This window comes from Phyllobates terribilis, unplaced genomic scaffold (genome assembly GCF_046119375.1).
Source record: "Phyllobates terribilis strain yellow unplaced genomic scaffold, ASM4611937v1 Scaffold_7__3_contigs__length_470593459, whole genome shotgun sequence".
Lineage (NCBI taxonomy): Eukaryota > Metazoa > Chordata > Amphibia > Anura > Dendrobatidae > Phyllobates > Phyllobates terribilis.
Genome location: NW_027362767.1, coordinates 415,638,445 through 415,657,699, shown reverse-complemented (window position 1 = coordinate 415,657,699; position 19,255 = coordinate 415,638,445). Strand labels below are relative to the sequence as shown.

General features: G+C 44.3%; 1 protein-coding gene across 3 annotated transcripts in view; it reads left to right on the top strand.

Annotated features, from left to right (window-relative positions):
• Positions 1-13,993, top strand: part of VARS1 (valyl-tRNA synthetase 1) — a 38,682-nt gene extending 24,689 nt beyond the window's left edge. For all 3 annotated transcript variants that reach the window (XM_073641749.1, XM_073641750.1, XM_073641751.1), the window contains exons 20-30: positions 2,147-2,272; positions 2,448-2,552; positions 2,630-2,698; positions 2,837-2,915; positions 5,743-5,870; positions 6,209-6,364; positions 6,446-6,652; positions 8,254-8,365; positions 12,649-12,824; positions 12,970-13,119; positions 13,776-13,993. In XM_073641749.1, the coding sequence (XP_073497850.1) occupies positions 2,147-2,272; positions 2,448-2,552; positions 2,630-2,698; positions 2,837-2,915; positions 5,743-5,870; positions 6,209-6,364; positions 6,446-6,652; positions 8,254-8,365; positions 12,649-12,824; positions 12,970-13,119; positions 13,776-13,844 (1,377 nt within the window). In that variant the 3' untranslated portion in view covers positions 13,845-13,993. The remainder of the gene's footprint in view (positions 1-2,146; positions 2,273-2,447; positions 2,553-2,629; positions 2,699-2,836; positions 2,916-5,742; positions 5,871-6,208; positions 6,365-6,445; positions 6,653-8,253; positions 8,366-12,648; positions 12,825-12,969; positions 13,120-13,775) is intronic.
• The last annotated feature ends 5,262 nt before the right edge of the window (positions 13,994-19,255 follow it).

Sequence of the window (19,255 nt, the reverse complement as noted above, 5' to 3'; positions counted from 1 at the left end):
GTGACATTACCTAATGGTGGATTCTGTGTTATCAGTCATTTTTATCCTGTCTGTGATAATGAGTCTGTTGAAAAGTCATCTGTACAGAAAAGGAAATATGAGTCTGTGGAAATTGCAAGATTTCAGTGTTTGTTTTTTTTTTTTTTTTTTTTTTTTATAGTTAATGATAAAGAAATACAATAAATACACAAAGATTTTTTTATTTGAGCAATAGGTCATTTTCTGATGTCACATTCCCATAAAATTGGGTCATCTAACAGCAATCAGTGTACTAGCTGTCTGTAACTGGTAGCACATTTATTTAATGGCCTTCATCTCGCTCTGTAGGAAGATGGATCTTGTGCAGTTTACACTAGTGGCCAAAACTGAGGCAACACCTGCAGTTTTTCACCAATATTTAATGAAAGTTTTCACTGCCATACTTGAAGACGTGCCCTCTTCTGCGATATGTATTCTATGTTTATAGTGACCTGGGTGGGATTTAAGACCGATATTGTGCCAGCCGTATTAGACAGGAGTGGTCACCTAAGAAGAAAGCCAAAGCTTTTACTTTAAGAGAAGAAGGGTACAGTTACCGGGAAATTGGAAAAGGGATCTCACCGGCCGGCGTGCTCAAAGTGTAAGTGGTTTCAAGAGACTGGTTCGATAAAGAATAAACCAGGTAGAGGAAGGAAGAAGGCTACAACTCCTCAGACTGATAGAAGAATTGTTAGAATCGCCCTAAATAACAGGAAATCAACTGCTGTTGACACCAACAAGGAGCTTGTCAACGCTGGATATACAGTGTCCGATCGGACGGTTCGACGACGACTGGTAAACGTGGGGTTAAGAGCCTGAATACCACGTGAAAAGCCATTTTTGATTGCCTCACAGCATCAGAAACATCTGCAGCGGCCAAAGAACAGTCTAAATGGGCCATTGAACAATGGAGAAATGTTTTATGGAGCGAGGAGACACTCATATCCACCTTTGGCAGCGACGGTGTCCGCTACGTTCGACGACCTTGGCAGAGTGTACAGTACCCACCATGAAGCATCCTCCGAGTGTTATGGTAGGGGGCTCCGTGTCCAGAGATAGAGTTGGTAAACTTCAGGTAATTGAAGGAACAGTTAATGTTGAAAAGTCCATCAAGGAAGTCCTTCAGCCTAAACTCATTCCTGCGGCACGTGATGTATTTGGTGAAGGGACACAGTTTATTTTTCAGCAAGATGGAGCCCCATGTCATACAGCTAAAAAATGTCTCTCTTGGTTCAAGGACAAAAATGTCCAGCTATTGAATTGGCCAGGAAACAGCCCAGATCTCAATCCTATTGAGAATCTCTGGGCTCGGCTCAAAAGAGCGGTGTCAAAACAGCGGGCTTCACACAAGCAGGAACTCATTGCAGTCATCATCAAATCATGGTTTCATCTCATCACACCATCTGATTTACACAAACTGGTAGATAGCATGCCAAGAAGATGCCAGGCAGATATCAAGGCCAAGGGCTATCCAACTGAGTATTAACATTGTAGTGTTAGATATGAAAATAGGACAAAGAAATGGCTTTTCTCCCACAGTCATCTGAGTGACAATAGTGTCCAGTTTGTTGACAAATTAGCAAATTTCCTAATTTGTGTTTCTATATGAGATTTTATTTCTACTTAAAAACTTTACTGTGAAATCAAAAACATTCATGAAATTTGGATTTGTATTGGCAAAATGCTAAAAATTCATAAATCTTGAGGGTGTTGCCTCAGTTTTGGCCACTAGTGTAGATAGGGCCACCATGGTCTTCTCAGCTGTTATCTTGATAGTATAAAGCCATCAGGTTGCTGGTCTTCCTCTTCGCCTTGTTCCTTCTTTTCTTCTGACCATGATGTCCTTCTCCGGTGATTCCTCTCTTTCTATGAGATGTGTCCATGTTGTGGCTCGGTCATCATTGCTTCCAGTGACATGTCTGGCTTGATTTGTTTGTTCTTCTTGCCATCCATGGTATTGATAACATCCTTCTCCAGCTCCACATTTCTATGGCGTTGATTCTTCTTCTCTCTTGTTTCTTTATCGTCCAGGTTTCCCATCCATACACTGCTGCACATACGTGACGTCCTATTTATTGTTTGCTTCCTCACAGTACTGGGTAACACATAACTTATTTATATCCCTCAGACGGAGGACTTAAAGGTTTTCTATCCTGGCACACTCCTGGAGACCGGGCATGACATCTTGTTCTTCTGGGTGGCCCGAATGGTGATGCTTGGTCTTACCCTAACAGGAAAGCTTCCCTTCAAAGAGGTGGGTGCCCTACTGACACCATAGTATTTCTCGTATACTAAGCTATAAAATTAATCTACTTATAAACCTATGATTCAGGGAGTTCAGCTCTGAAGCATACAGAATTGTGAATGCAGCTCTGACTACAAAACGGACAGTTTATAAAGTGACAGTCTCCATCTTCTTGTCCTCTCAGGTTTACCTCCATGCTATTGTGCGCGATGCCCATGGCCGTAAGATGAGTAAATCCTTGGGTAACGTCATTGACCCTCTGGATGTGATCAAAGGCATCACCCTACAGGTAAGGGGATCACGTGGACCGGAAGGTGTAGACCCTGTTACTGTCTGTCTCATTAACACTTTGTCTGCTCACCCCAGGGTCTGCATACGCAACTACTTGACAGTAACCTTGATCCTGCCGAGCTGGAAAGGGCCAAGGAAGGACAGGTGAGCTGTGTCCCATCCACCCACTATACGTTGCATTGGTTTCTATAGAAGGACTTGAATATAATGTACGATGGACTAAACACTGTGCACATATAGTGTTTTTGAAGAAAAAATGTTTTTTTTTTTTTTAATTCTCAGAAATCGGATTACCCCATGGGGATCCCTGAGTGTGGGACAGATGCTCTGAGATTTGCTTTGTGCGCATATACCAGTCAGGGTAAGTGTAGAGTTAAAATCGTATGGTTAACCTTAATTGCATGCGGACCACTTAACGTCTTAAATCGTCAGTCTGGTGACTGTGCAAAGATGTTTTAGAACGTCAGCAGCTACAAGAGCGAGGAGCCGACTGTCAGCCGGGCAGACTTCCCATTGAGCAGGCAGAGACGGTTTATTACCTGCTCTGTCTTCCTGATCGCTCTATGCACAGTACAGAACAAACACTGTGAATATAGACTGGGCAGAGCCGACAACGCTTCTCCTCCGAGCCTAGTGATCATTTGATTGGCAGGATGGAGCGGGGCTGCTGGGTGCTAGCGGACTCGGATCAGCTCAGAGGTGCAGACTGGAGGCTGAATTTGCCCTGTAACTGGGGCTAATTTTTCCCAGTTACAAGGAAAATCAGCAATAACAAAAATTGTATTGAATGCTCCCCAAATGTCTTTTTTATGTCCTTATGGGGGGGACACAATGTTTAAAGTAAATGAAAACGAAAAATTAAAGAAAAACATTTAAAAAAATCCACTTTTAGTCTGAATTTCTATTTTTAATCTCCCCTTGTAAAAAAAAAAAAATACACATGTCCGTTAAATAAAAATAATTGGTAGATAAAGGAGGCGAGAATTCACCGTGAATTGTATTCCGGTGGTGCTTTGTGGCTGTAAAATGAAAAATGTGACAAATGACATTTTTCCTCTTTTAATTTTTTTTTTCTTTAAATTTTCCCCTCGATATCCACAAAAATTGAATAAAAGTATAAAATTAGACCTCATTTATAAGGGGGAAAAAAGACCAAAATGATGCTGCGTTTATGAAAAAACAAACAAGTGAAATGTGTTAAAATGGGCCGGTCTTGGAATAGAATCACCACCTTTTATTATGTTGCTCTTAATTTCATTGATGGCAAAATTCCTAATTTACCTTTATTCAGAAACGGAGCTCCTAATCCCCTATATACAAGTGCATCTCACAAAATTAGAATATCATCAAAAAGTTAATTTATTTCAGTTCTTCAATACAAAAAGTGAAACTCCTATATTATATAGCGTCATTACACACAGAGTGATCTATTATATAGAGTCATTACATACAGAGTGATCTATTATATAGAGTCATTACATACAGAGTGATCTATTTCAAGTGTTTATTTCTGTTAATGTTGATGATTATGGCTTATAGCCAATAAAAACACAAAAGTCATTATCTCAGTAAATGTAAAAAATTAACAAAAAACACCTGCAAAGGCTTCCTAAACTTTTAAAAAGGTCCCTTAGTCTGTTTCAGTAGGCTCTACAATCATGGAGAAGACTGCTGACTTGACAGATGTCCAGAAGGCAGTCATTGACACACTCCACAAGGTCCCAGAGTCTGGAGGAAGAGTGGAGAGGCCACAATCCAAGCTGCTGGAGGTCTAGTGTGAAGTCTCCACAATCAGTGATGGTTTGGGGAGCCATGTCATCTGCTGGTGTAGGTCCACTGTGTTTTATCAAGACCAAAGTCAGTGCAGCCGTCTACCAGGACATTTTACAGCACTTCATGCTTCCCTGTGCCGACAAGCTTTCTGCAGATGGAAATGTCATTCACCAGCAGGACTTGGCCCCTGTCCACACTGCCAAAAGTACCAATACCTGGTTTACACACAACAGTATCACTGTGCTTGATTGGCAGCAAACTCACCTGACCTTAACCCCATAGAGAATCTATTATAAAGAATCTATGGGGTATTGTCAAGAGGAAGATGAGAGACCCCAGACCCAACAATGCAGACGAGCTGAAGGCTGCTATCAAAGCCACCTGGGCTTCCATAACACCTTAGCAGGGCCACAGGCTGATCCCTCCATGCCACATTGCCGCATTGATGCAGTAATTGACGCAAAAGGAGCCCCGACCAAGTATTGAGGGCATTTACTGAACAGACATTTCAGTAGGACATTTCAGATTTTAAAATCATTTTTCAAGCTGTTGTTATAAAGTATTCTAATTTACTGAGATAATGACTTTTGTGTTTTCATTGGCTGTAAGCCATAATCATCAGCATTAACAGAAATAAATGCTTGAAATAGATCACTCTGTGTGTAATGACTCTATATAATATATGAGCTGCACTTTTTGTATTGAAGAACTGAAATAAATCAACTTTTTGATGATATTCTAATTTAGTGAGATGCACCTGTAGCTGTAGAATTACAGGGAACCAGTGATGTCCAGAAACCCTAATCTGCAGATAAATAGCATCAACATCAGACCTGAGTGCCTTACTGGAGTTCTCTGCATACTGTGCGGTTAGGGAGTTCAATGGATAATCCGTATACAGGGAGCTCCCCCTAGTGGTGGCTGCAGACAGGATATTATCATGTATCTCTGTATACAGGGAGCTCCCCCTAGTGGTGGCTGCAGACAGGATATTATCATGTATCTCTGTATACAGGGAGCTCCCCCTAGTGGTGGCTGCAGACAGGATATTATCATGTATCTCTGTATACAGGGAGCTCCCCCTAGTGGTGGTTGCAGACAGGATATTATCATGTATCTCTGTATACAGGGAGCTCCCCCTAGTGGTGACTGCAGACAGGATATTATCATGTATCTCTGTATACAGGGAGCTCCCCCTAGTGGTGGCTGCAGACAGGATATTATGTATCTCTGTATACAGGGAGCTCCCCCTAGTGGTGGCTGCAGACAGGATATTATTATGTATCTCTGTATACAGGGAGCTCCCCCTAGTGGTGGCTGCAGACAGGATATTATCATGTATCTCTGTATACAGGGAGCTCCCCCTAGTGTTGGCTGCGTCGGTCGTTTCTATTTAATAGAATATTTTCTTTCAGGCCGAGATATTAACCTGGATGTGAACAGGATCCTCGGTTACCGTCATTTCTGCAACAAGCTTTGGAATGCAACCAAGTTCGCCATGCGAGGCCTGGGAGATAATTACATCCCTCCTCCGTCTTCACTGGTGAGCAGTTTTCCAAGGTTGCACTGGATCTAGCAATGTTGGTCATATTCTATATATTTAACACCATGCAGCCCCATTATAGGGGTGGGTGTGGGTAAGGCCCTGATCAGTGACTCCCATGCAGTGCGAGGCTGCATACTCCTTCCTGTGCAGCAGCCTGCAGTGTGTCGCAGGCAATATGCAGAAACCAGTCCACTGGTAAAACTGTTGGTTTTAACCAGCCTGTATGTAGGTAACAGAATCGCTGGGAGCTGATGACACAATCGAGGCGTATTCTTGACATGCCTGGCTTATTCTCCAGTGATCGGCGTGCTGATCAGTGTCCTCTTGTGTCTCAGCCCTCAGGACAGGAGAGTCTGGCCGATCTTTGGATCCTGAGTCGTCTCAGTTTAGCGGTGGATCTTTGCAGCATCAGCTTCCAGAATTACGACTTCCCAGGGATCACCACCGCCGTGTACAACTTCTGGTTGTATGAACTATGCGACGTCTACCTGGTAAGGCCACATACATTGGCATGCATTCTCCATCTTTGCCTCTCTACCTCTTCTCATCACCCTTCATGTCTCCTTCTTCAGGAGTGCTTGAAGCCATTGTTCTCTGGCACGGATGAATACGCTATAGCGGTAGCGAGGAACACGCTGTACACGTGTCTGGACGCCGGCCTCCGACTCCTCTCGCCCATCATGCCGTTCCTCACAGAAGAGCTTTATCAGAGACTCCCCCGTCGTTCGTCCGAGACGTTCCCCAGTATATCTGTCACTCCTTATCCTGATGCTGCTGAGGTGACCACCAATATAGTTACATGATAGTTATACTGGATGAGAAAAACATGCCTGAAATAGCGCCACAGGGTGCCTATTGGCTGTGTTTGGTATTGCAGCTCAGCTCTATTGCAGCCATTAGGGCTGAGCTGTAATACCGCGCACAACCTGTGGATGGATATGGCGCTGCCTATGATAGAAAACAACAGCCTTGCCTTTTTCTAATAATGGACAACCCCTTCAAGTTCGAGTTTTCTGTATGTGATGAAAACGGGGATGAAGAGCCTGAGGGCGGGATGGGTAGTACACAGGGAAATTTCAACACCAAGAAGGAAAAGTCGTGGAATTATGGAAATAACAGGATTGATGGGCAGGAAAAATGGAGCCAATATTTTCAAAACATTTGATTTTTATTTCGTCTGGAGTCTGAGAGCCAAGTGCTGAAATCCCGACACTTCCAGCTTCGGCTGCTATCTCTGAGGTTATTAATGGTCATCCGAGAAAGGTTCTGCATTTGGGCAAATCGTCAAGATCCGCTGCTGGCAGCTCCTTTGTGATCCCCGACCAATTACGTCCCCGGTGTGCTCAATGGGAGACAAGTCCGGAGACGCTGCAGCTGTGGGAGCAGGTTTAGGCCACACCGGCATCTCACAGTAGCACGAGCGACTTGCAGCCTGAGGTGGTTGTGTTAAAAAACGGCTCCTGGCACTCTTTGGAGAAATTACCTCTTCATTCACCTCACGCCACCGCTATCGAAGGCTTCATGGTACAGAGCAAGATGGCAATGGAGGTCCTTCCTCTTCAGCGATGAGTTCCGCTTTTGCCTTGGACACTGTGATAGCCGGAGATTGGTCTGGAGACCACGTGGGCAATTAAAGGATCATCGCACTGGTCCTCCTGCCAGGATTATGGTGTGGGGTGGCATAATGTACTGTAGTCGCATGTTGCGCGTGCTACTGTGAACATTCCTCAGACGACCATTAATAACCTCATTGATGGCAGCCGAGGCCGTAAGTTCCGGGATTTCTGCGTGGCGCTCGTACTGGAAGCTGAATAATTGGAGATGTTTTGAAAATGTTGCTTCCATTTTTCCATCGAATGCAGGTCAGTAACATCTCCATCCTGTGATTTCCATCATTCCATGACTTTTCCTTCTTGGTGTTGCAATTTCAATGTTAAGGAGTGTATTTTAGAAACGTGGTCTCCGAGGATGGACCTGCGGGTGCTCTCCGCGGATGGACCTGCGGGTGCTCTCCGCGGGTGGACCTATCGGCATGGTAACTTTTGAAGGGTAAAGAAACAAATTTTTGGCGCATTGGTTTCACACAGATGTAGCAGAACTGAGATGGTCGCTTTGCACCGTTCATGGTGGTCTCATACCTTATCTGAGGCTTTTTTTCATTGAGTGGTACAGTATCCTTCTACATAATAACTCTACAACATGTATATTATGGATGCAATGGTCTGGATGAACAGAGGGTTGGGTGGTCTTGAGAATAGTAGTTTATTGGAGTGTCAATTAGAATTGATGGGTTTGTGACCGGACCACCTTACGCACACAGAATCGGTCACGTTTCAATACTCTGGGATGACTCTGACCCTGATTGTTTTTGCCTCTGTAGTTCCATTGGCGAGATGAAGAGATAGACAGCAATATGGATCTGGCTTTGCTCATTGTGAAATCTATCCGGTCTTTGCGGGCTGATTATAATCTCACCAAGACCAAGGCTGACTGTGAGTACATCCTGGAGGTCCAGAGACAAGTTGATAAAAGTTGGGCCTGGATCTTAAGTAACATATACATTTTCTACTTCCTAATAACGTTCCTGTTTACTGCCATAGGATGTGGTCATAAGCTTCTGCTGCGAACTTCTGATAACGTTTGTCTTGCCGGTGAACATGATTGAGCATGTTGACATTCAACATGCCTGATTTGTGCCCTCTCCGACAACATCCGGGCTGCCACTTTAACTGTCTAGTACTTGTGGAATACCATAACTCCTTAAAAGTGCTGTCCGGTACTAACATATTGATGATCTATTCATTGTGTAAAACATAGTTGTCAGATTGGTGGGGATCCAACACTCGGCACCTCCACCGATCCACTGTTATTGAATCGGCCACCCCTGGAGCAGATAACATAGGGAGGTGCCGGGTATCGGGCCCCTCTGATCTGACATGGATGACCTCTCCCATGGATAGGTTATCAGTATGTTAGTCCTTGACAATCCCTTTAAATGCTTGTCATGAATAGAGTATAAGGACTAAAGTCCATGGCGCAGGACTAATTCTAAGTCAGGGAAGGGCATAAAAAGGCCAGCCTCTCGGTTCTGGGTGTCCTCTAAGGTGGCAGTGACTAAAGAAAGAAGGATCCCCACCGGTCGCTCTCACCCCCCCACCCCCTGTATAACCCACCAGTGAGCCCAGGAAAAAACAAGAACTTTTCTTCATGTTATCACCTTCAATTATCATATTCAGCCTGTACAGGTCCCAGCCAGCCCAGGGGCAGATACAGGAACTTTTCTTCATGTTATCACCCTCCCTTATTAATCAAACTTTAATAATATTTACTGGAATGGTTTAATTTCTACCTAAATACTGAGACTTTTGACAAGGTTTTTGTTTAGGTATAAACAAATGATTAACCCTTTTTTATTTTTAGCAGTATTGTGCATCTCTAGCCCTGCTTGTGTCAGGCTTCAAGACAAAACATGATTTTTATTCTTTTTTAATTTCTCTTGTGATATATGCAGTTGAAACCAGAAGTTTACATACACTATATAAAAAGACACATCTGCATGTTTTTCTCAATATCTGACATGAAATCAGAATCAACCTTTCCCGTTTTAGGTCAGTTAGGATTACCATAATGTTTAATATTTGGCAAATGCCGGAATAATGAGAGAGAGAATGTTTTAAGGCATTTTTATTACTTACTGCAAAGTCAAAAGTCTACATACATTTCATTAGTATTTGCCCTTAAACTGAATGACTTGGGTAAAACGTTTGGGATATCCTTCCACAAGCTTCTCACAATAGTTGGTTGGAATTTGGGCCCATTCCTCCTGACAAAACTGGTGTAACTGATCCAGGTTTGTAGGTCACCTTGCTCGGCGCTCGCAGCCTTTTCAGCTTTGCCCATAAATTTTCAGTAGGATTGATATCAGGGCTTTGTGATGGCCACTCCAAAACATTGACTTTGTTATACTTAAGCCACTTTGTTAACATTTTGGCGGTATGTTTCGGGTCATTGTCCATTCGGAAGACCCATATCCGCCCAAGATTTAACTTCCTGGCTGATGTCTTGAGATGTTGCTTCAGTATTGCCACATAATCTTATTTTGTCATGATGCCATCTATTTTGTGAAGTGCACCAGTCCCTCCTGCAGCAAAACAGCCCCACAAAATGATGCTGCCACCCTCGTGTTTCACAGTTGGGATGGTGTTCTTAGACTTCCAAGTTGTTCCCTTCTTCCTCCAAATGTAACGATCGTCATTATGCCCAAAAAGTTCAATTTTAGTTTCATCAGACCACAGGACATGTCTCCAGAAATTAAGGTCTTTGTTCCTCTGTGCATTTGCAAACATTAATTTGGCTTTTTTATGTTTCTTTTGGAGTAATGGCTTCTTCCTGGCAGAGTGGCCTTTTAGCCCATGTTGATACAGTACTCGTTTCACTGTGGACATTGACACAATCTTACCAGCTTCTGCCATCATCTTCACAAGGTTTTTTGCTTTTGTCCTTGGGTTGATATGCACATGTTGTACCAAAGCACGTTCATCTCTGGGACAGAGAACCCGTCTCCTTCCTGAGCGGTATGATGGTTGCACATTCCCATCTTGTTTGTACTTGCGTATAATTGTTTGTACAGATGAACGAGGCACCTTCAGGTATCTAGAAATTGTACCCAAGGATGAGCCAGACTTGTGAAAGTCCACAATTCTCTTCCTGATATCTTGGCTGATTTCTTTCAGATATAGACTTTCCCATGATGCTACACAAAGAAGCAGTGTGTTTCAGGTGTGCATTAAAATACATTCACAGGTGTGTCTCTAATTAACTCAGATGTTGCCAAAAAAACTATCAGAAGCTTCCAATCACATGACCTCATCATATGGGCAGTCCAGAATTGTTTAAAGGCATAGTAATCTTAGTGTATGTAAACTTTTGACTTTGCAGTGAGTAATAAAAATGCCTTAAAACATACTATCTCTCTCATTATTCCGGCATTTGCCAAATATTTAAAAATTCTGGTAATCCTAATTGACCTGAAACGGGAAAGGTTTATTCTGATTTCATGTCAGATATTGAGAAAAACCTGCCGATGTGTCTTTTTATATAGTGTATGGAAACTTCTGGTTTCAACTGTATATAATAAAAAAAAAATTATTTTTTTAGCACCTTGCTTTTTACTCATACTTTGGCGTCCATGATTGTAATTTTCTGGGTGGCATTTTCACAAGGTGCCAGGTGTTTGTTTTCAGGAGCTATTTTTAATAAATATATATTATATTAATATATATTTTTTGAATGTCATACAAACAAAACCTAAAATGCAATGTAGGATTTTTGTGTCCCCCATCATTCCACGGCAGTTTGAGTATTTTTTTTTTCCGGTTTTTCAGTGCATTTTATGGTAAAATGAATGGTGTCATTCAAAAACTACTTGTCTCTCAAGAAACAATCCCTCATATGGCAATGTGGATTGAGAAATAATAATAATAAAAAAAAAAAAAAAACCTCTTCAAGACGGGGCCTTAAATTTGATCTGTCACCAGATTTCACGACACAGGCTGTATACACTATACAGCTGATGGACGGGCCTATTGGCTGTATATTCTTCCTGCTCATTTTAATTTCAGGGATGGGGGGGGATTAACTAGCTGTTCTGACTTGTATTTTCATAGTAAGTACATCTGCTCCATCAGGTTAAAGAGATCTATTTAGTCATGTATACAGCTTGTATTATGAAATCTGGTGACAGATCCACTTAAAATGTATAGCAAGTCAAGAAGCTAGAGATGCCCTTGCACAGAGTGTGAACTTTGCTCTAACTTATGATATATGAGGCCGTTCTCTATTGTTATCACCAGAATTGTTGGTTGCATATTAACCCTTCATAGCCATAAAAAGATAACGTTCTCTGTGCTTTTATCTAACATTGATCAGGTAGATCTATAAATGCTATGGAGGCTACTGACTATTACTTGTAAATCTATGAGAACTGCAGCCTCTCCCTGGGGTCGCTGCAGGCCCCCCCTTCTCTGGGGTCGCTGCGGGCCCCCCCCCCTCTCTGGGGTCGCTGCGGGCCCCCCCCCCTCTCTGGGGTCGCTGCGGGCCCCCCCCCCCTCTCTGGGGTCGCTGCAGGCCCCGCCCCCCTCTCTGGGGTCGCTGCGGGCCCCCCCCCCTCTCTGGGGTCGCTGCGGGCCCCCCCCCCTCTCTGGGGTCGCTGCGGGCCCCCCCCCTCTCTGGGGTCGCTGCGGGCCCCCCCCCCTCTCTGGGGTCGCTGCAGGCCCCCCCCTTCTCTGGGGTCGCTGCAGGCCCCCCCCTTCTCTGGGGTCGCTGCAGGCCCCCCCCCCTTCTCTGGGGTCGCTGCAGGCCCCCCCCCCTTCTCTGGGGTCGCTGCAGGCCCCGCCCCCCTCTCTGGGGTCGCTGCGGGGCCCCGCCCCCCTCTCTGGGGTCGCTGCGGGCCCCGCCCCCCTCTCGGGTCGCTGCGGGCCCCGCCCCCCTCTCGGGTCGCTGCGGGCCCCGCCCCCCTCTCGGGTCGCTGCGGGCCCCGCCCCCCTCTCGGGTCGCTGCGGGCCCCGCCCCCCTCTCGGGTCGCTGCGGGCCCCGCCCCCCTCTCGGGTCGCTGCGGGCCCCGCCCCCCTCTCGGGTCGCTGCGGGCCCCGCCCCCCTCTCTGGGGTCACTGCGAATGGTTATTTCACGTTCACTGAGGATGGCGAAGGCAATACACAAGATCGTTAGAGACGAGACGGTCTCCCCAACTGTTTGAATATTTTCGTGCTTTGACAGGTTACGTGAAATGTCAGGACGCAGAAACCAGATCTGTGGTTGCGGCTCACACCTCGTATATCACCGTCCTCTCTTCCTCACTCTCCTTGATCATTCTGGAGCCCGCGGACCCAGCGCCAGAGGGGAGCGCCATCAACACCGCCTCCGACAAGGCCACTGTTTTCATGGTTCTCAAGGTAATAACAAATACCCCAACAATATGTTTTAAGGTGGCCGCAGTTGGAGCGACCTGTGTTGTCTTCAGTCTGTGGTGCAGACTAATCCGATACACCCCGCTGTCTTTCCTGAGTGCTTGTGTTCACGGGCAGCGTTTACCCGCAGGGACTTATTGATCTGGAGAAAGAGATGGCGAAGCTGCAGGTGAAGAGGACCGAGCTGAGCCGACAGCTGGAAAAGCTGCATGAGCGCGTGGGAGGCGCAGATTACAGCAGCAAGGTCCCTGCTACAGTGCAACAGCAGGACTCTGAAAAGGTGAGGGCAAACCGGATCCCTGCTCTGCCTACAGGGGGCGTAGTACTTGTCGTCTTAGTTGATGTATTAGTGTTAAACTGCCGTCTGCACTACCCATACACCCCTGCGCTGTGACATCACTGTGTGCCTTTTCCCTCCCTGCGCTGTGACATCACTGTGTGCCTTTTCCCTCCCTGCGCTGTGACATCACTGTGTGCCTTTTCCCTCCCTGCGCTGTGACATCACTGTGTGCCTTCCCCCTGCTATGACATCCTTGTGCTATGACATCACTGTGTGCCTTCCCCCTGCTATGACATCCATGTGCTGTGACATCACTGTGTGCCTTCCCCCTCCCTGCGAGGTGACATCACTGTGTGCCTTCCCCCTGCTATGACATCCTTGTGCTGTGACATCACTGTGTGCCTTCCCCCTGCTATGACATCCATGTGCTGTGACATCACTGTGTGCCTTCCCCCTGCTATGACATCCTTGTGCTATGACATCACTGTGTGCCTTCCCCCTGCTATGACATCCATGTGCTGTGACATCACTGTATGCCTTCCCCCTCCCTGCGAGGTGACATCACTGTGTGCCTTCCCCCTGCTATAACATCCTTGTGCTGTGACATCACTGTGTGCGTTACGCCTAATCTATCTCCATATTTTATGTTCCCTTAGATTAAGCAGTTTGAAACCGAATGCCAGAAGGTGGAGGAAGCCATGAACAGTTTCCAGAGGATGGTCTAGTAGTAAATTATTTTCCGCTTGCCCGGGAACTTCTCACTGGCCCTGATGCTGCTCCTGAACTTTATCTTTTTTTTAGAGAAGAAAACACATGTGTTGTGCGCGAGTTGTCACGCAGGGTGGATTGTATGTAATAAATCCTGTAGAACCAAGGAAGGCTCCATGTGTGGTTTCCTGAGGGTCCGAGGACTGAATATAAATGGGGGACTGATCGTTAAAAACTGTACAGATCATGATGCATCAGTTTATTTTACTTTTAGATTTTTCTTTTATTTCTGATAAATAAGCAGAATTAGCAATTGGACTGTTCTGTAACTAAATAGAACAAAAATAATATATAATATTATTGTCTACAATGGCGCCTCTTTTTTTACCCCTTCGTCTTCCTCTCCTTTTTTTTTAAGCTATAGACGTAAAAGAAACTATAGACTTCTTCAAAGTTGTAGCTTGTTCTGCTGTACTTTCTGCAGCTGAGGGTTTGCTACAGTTGTATCTAGTCTTGACAATCCTCTGACTTTTTAAGCTAGTTATTTTAGACCTATGGATGTAAACAGAAATAATAATCTTTATATAGCGCCAACTTATTCCGCAGCTCTTTACAATTCAGAGGTTCATATACAACAGTCATAAGTAACATAGTTAAAGTTAATGCAATAATTATAGTAAAAATAAGGACAACCCTGCTCGTAAGAGCTTACAATCTACAATGAGTTGGGGGTGACACAAAGTACAGGGACTTATTATGATGGTCCTGCCATCTTGAGGGGATGAGGGATAGATAAAGGCTGCATGAGCTCATCACCAGCCAGTACCTGTAGGGAAATAATGAATGGGAGATAGAGAGAGAGATATATATATATATATATATATATATATATATATATATATATATATATATATATATATATATATATATATATATATATATATATATATATACACTGTGTTCCAAATTATTATGCAAATAATATTTTCTCAGATTTTCCCAAATTACCTATATGAATTGCAGTCATTGTAATTTTCCAGTCAAATAACTATTAGAGTACAATTGAAAGGTTTTTGTACAAACTGCCTATGATAACAGTATATTTTTAAAAAAATAAACTCAAACTGCACTCAAAATGCATGTTCCAAATTATTATGCACAGCAGAGTTTTCAACCTTTTCATTTTAATAAAGAACAAAAAAATGGTCCTTTTTGAAATTATAAGCATTAGCAGGTTATTACAAACTGAAATCAAACAGTTTTCAAACTGCCTCCCGCCATCATAGACACTCCTTTTGATGATGCTCCAGAGGTTCTCAATGGGGTTGAGGTCAGGGGAGCATGGGTGCCACACCATAAGTTTGTCCCCTTTTATGCCCATAGCAGCCTGAAATGCAGATGTGTTATGTGCAGCATGAGACGGGGCATTATCATGCATGAAAATGATCTTGCTGCGGAATGCACGGTTCTTCTTCTTGAACCATGGAAGGAAGTGCTGTTTGAGAAACTCCACATACATTATGGAGTTCATCTTTACCCCTTCAGGGATCCTAAAAGGGCCGACAATCTCTCTCCCCATGATTCCAGCCAAAACATTACTCCACCTCCTCCTTGTTGGCGCTGTAGCCGTGTTTGCATGGGGTGTCCATCAACCAGCCATCCTCCACTCCATCCATCTGGACCATCGAGATCATTTCATGCATGATAATGCCCCGTCTCATGCTGCACATAACACATCTGCATCTCTGGCTGCTGTGGGCATAAAAGGGGACAAACTTATGGTGTGGCACCCATGCTCCCCTGACCTCAACCCCATTGAGAACCTCTGGAGCATCATCAAAAGGAGTGTCTATGACGGCGGGAGGCAGTTCACATCTAAGCAACAGCTCTGGGAGGGTATTCTGTCCTCATGCAAAACAATTGAAGCAGAAACCATCCAAAACCTGACAAATTCAATGGACGAGAGAGTTCAGAAGCTCCTTTCGAACAAGGGGTCCTATGTGCAAATGTTACATCACCTAGAATAAAGTTTTGAGTTGAAAACTGTTTGATTTCAGTTTGTAATAACCTGCTAATGCTTAGAATTTCAAAAATGACCATTTTTTTGTTCTTTATTAAAATGAAAAGGTTGAAAACTCTGCTGTGCATAATAATTTGGAACATGCATTTTGAGTGCAGTTTGAGTGTTTTATTTTTTTAAAAATATACTGTTATCATAGGCAGTTTGTACAAAAACCTTTCAATTGTACTCTAATAGTTATTTGACTGGAAAATTACAATGATTGCAATTCATATAGGTAATTTGGGAAAATCTGAGCATATTATTTGCATAATAATTTGGAACACAGTGTGTGTGTGTGTGTGTGTGTGTGTGTGTATATATATATGTATGGGCTTTGATTGGGGAATGTGATGGGCCGCCCTAAACAGATGTGTTATTAGGGAGCGCCTACAACTGTGTAATTAGTCCTAATTTCTTAGGATAGAGCATTCCAGAGAATAGGTGCAACTCAGGAGAAGTCTTGAAGCCGGGAGTGGGAGGTACAGATTAGTGTGAATGTTAGCTGAAGATCGCTTGCGGAGCGTAGAGAACAGGTAGGCCTATAAACGGAAATGAGGGAAGAGATGTAGGGGGGTGCCGAACTATGAAGAGCTTTGTGGGTGAGAACAAGCAAATTAAATTTGATCCTATAATGTATGGGCAGCCAGTGCAATGATTGGCACAGAGCGGAGGAGTCTGAGTAACGATTAGCCAAATAGATAACCCTGGCTGCTGCATTAAGGATGCACTGGAGAGGGGAAAGTCCAGTGAGGGGGAGGCCAATTAACCCCTTTCTGACATTTTCGGTAATAGTACGTCCTTGTGCCCTGGGCCTATTGGGCCAGGGATGTACTCTTACACGCAATGTGATCGCGCCCGCACACAAGCGGTGCGTGGCGATCGCCACCGGGTGTCAGCTGATTCTCAGCCAGGAGAGGTCCCGCACCGCTCCCAGCACATTAACCCCCCCTAAATGCTACGATTAAAGTCGATCGCAGCATTCCCGGAGCAAGGGGAGGTAAGCGCTGTCTGGGTCGGGTCCCGGTGGTTGTCACAAGATAGCAGGAAGTTAGGTAGATCGTGCTCAGTGCACGGTGTAAGTAACTTGTGTGTAGGGGCTGCAGCCTGCATAGCATAGAGATCTGCTGCAGCATCTCTATGCTATGCAAGCGATTTGGGTAAAAAAATGAAAGTCCCATAGTGAGACAAAGTGTACAAGTGAAAAAAAATTCAAAAAGTGCAAAAAAAAAAAAAATTGTAAAAATATTTTTTAAAAGAGAGAATCCAAAAAAAATAAAAATATACTGTACCCATAAATATTATTATGAAAAAAACCAAACCAATAAAAGTACACATTTGGTATCGCCGCGTCCGGAACGACCTGACCTATAAAACTTTCCCACTAGTTAACCCCTTTTGTGAACACGGTGAAAAAAATAAAATAAAAAACAAAGCAAAAAACAATTCTTTATCATCATACCGCCAAACAAAAAATGCAATAAAACGTGATCAAAAAGACAAACATAAATGAAAAATGTTACCACTGAAAATGTCATCTTGTCCCACAAAAAACAAGCCGCCAAGCAGCTCCATCAGCCGAAAAAAAAAAAAAGTTATACTCTCAGAATAAAAGCGATACAAATTTTTTTTTTTTTCCTATAAAATAGTTTTTGTGTAAAAGCGCTAAAACATAAAAAAAAAATATATAAATGTGGTACCGCTGTAAACGTACTGACCCGAATAATAAAGCTGCCTTATCAATTTTACCACACGCGGAACGGCATAAAAAACACAATTCCGGAATTATTGCTTTTTGTTTACTCTGCCTCCCAAAAATCAGAATAGAAAGCGATCAAAAAATGTCATGTGCCCGAAAATTGTACCAATAAAAATGTCACAATTTGACAAGTAAGGAGGCGCTGGTAGGCTGGTCACTTGGTAGCAGCGAATTAGATGACACAAACCACTATGTGTCAGTAGGTGGGGTAGCAGATAGTTATAATTCGCGCTTGGTTGGTAAAAAAAGGGAAAGGCTCAAGGTTAGAAATAAAAGGTTGGTCTTTATTTAGGGTAATATAATAAAATTGGTTAAAAGATGTATAAAAACAGTATATTATAAAAGGTTGTTCCTTGGTGCAAGGCTGTAGTGCACAATGGGGTGCATATAGATAGGGGAAGGGTCAATAGGATGAGGTAGCGATGTTGGTTTGGTAGGTGAGGGTCCTTGGTTTGGCTCAGAGGTGGAGGACCTGTGGAGAGAAGAGTAGAGGAATTTAGCTAGAAGGATTGATCTAAGGGAATTTGGGTTGGACCAGGGTTTGATAGTTACCTGGTCTTATGGTATAAGGTGTATTGGATGAGAATTACTTGTTTCGTCTTGGCGGGTCTTGGAAAAGTGCCCTGTGGTACAGAGCAGAGGTTAGATATCTCACGTGGCCTGGGGGCTCTTGTGGATAATGGTGGCCAGGGTACCTGTATAGGGTGCTGGCGCTCCTTATTTGGGTGGCAGTGGGTTGGCCTGCTTGGTTTCGTTGCTTCAGTAGTAAACCTATGGAGGATAGCAAGGTAGGTAGAAGAGGTTGGTGATGCAGTTGGGACTGGGCGTATGGAATGGGGAATATAGGATGGATTCCTTTTACCTTCGGCGTCCCGGGGTAAGTGGTGGTATGGTCCGTTACTGGCGTAGGGGGGTCTGGTAGCTATTACGCCGTGGTGTCCCCGTGTCACTTGGGTGTTGCTTCAGGTATACCTGTGATGGGAGGTATATAGTGAATAAGATAGAGTAGTGGCCCAGGTGGGGACTGGTGGTGTTTGGTATGGTTATCTGGGTAAGTCTGGTAGAGTCCTGGCGGCACAAATGTAGTTCCAGTAGGTAGCTTGTTAATGGCGTAGGGGGGTCTGGTTAGTTTCACGACGTGGTGACCCCGTATATCTTAGGTGTTGCTTCAGGTCCGCCTGTGGTTGGAGGTAAATAGTGAGCAAGGTATAGTAGGGCCCAGGGAGGGGCTGAGGGTCTTTGGTAATGTTACCTGGGTAAATCTGGTAGAGTCCTGGTGGCACAAAGGTAGTTCCGTGTAGTCCTATGTTGCGGTGGGTGCCAGGTAGAGGGAAAGCATGGAGGTAGGTCACGGAGCTCAGAAGGTAGTATGGGTCACCTTGTGGTGTTTTCAGAACGTAGTTCTGTAGGGGGGCAGATTGGTGGTCAGTGGGAAGTCAGGCTGTGTTACTCTGTGGGGGTAACACAGCGCGTTGTATACTTACAGTTGTGGGGCAATCTGGTGTGAGTGCTCGGTGGAGTAGTCGTCCCAGGGTATGCTTACGTCCTGTGATGCGGGCAGAGGTTCTGGTGTCCGGAGCGAGAGCGGAGTCCCCGGCCGGTGACTGCCG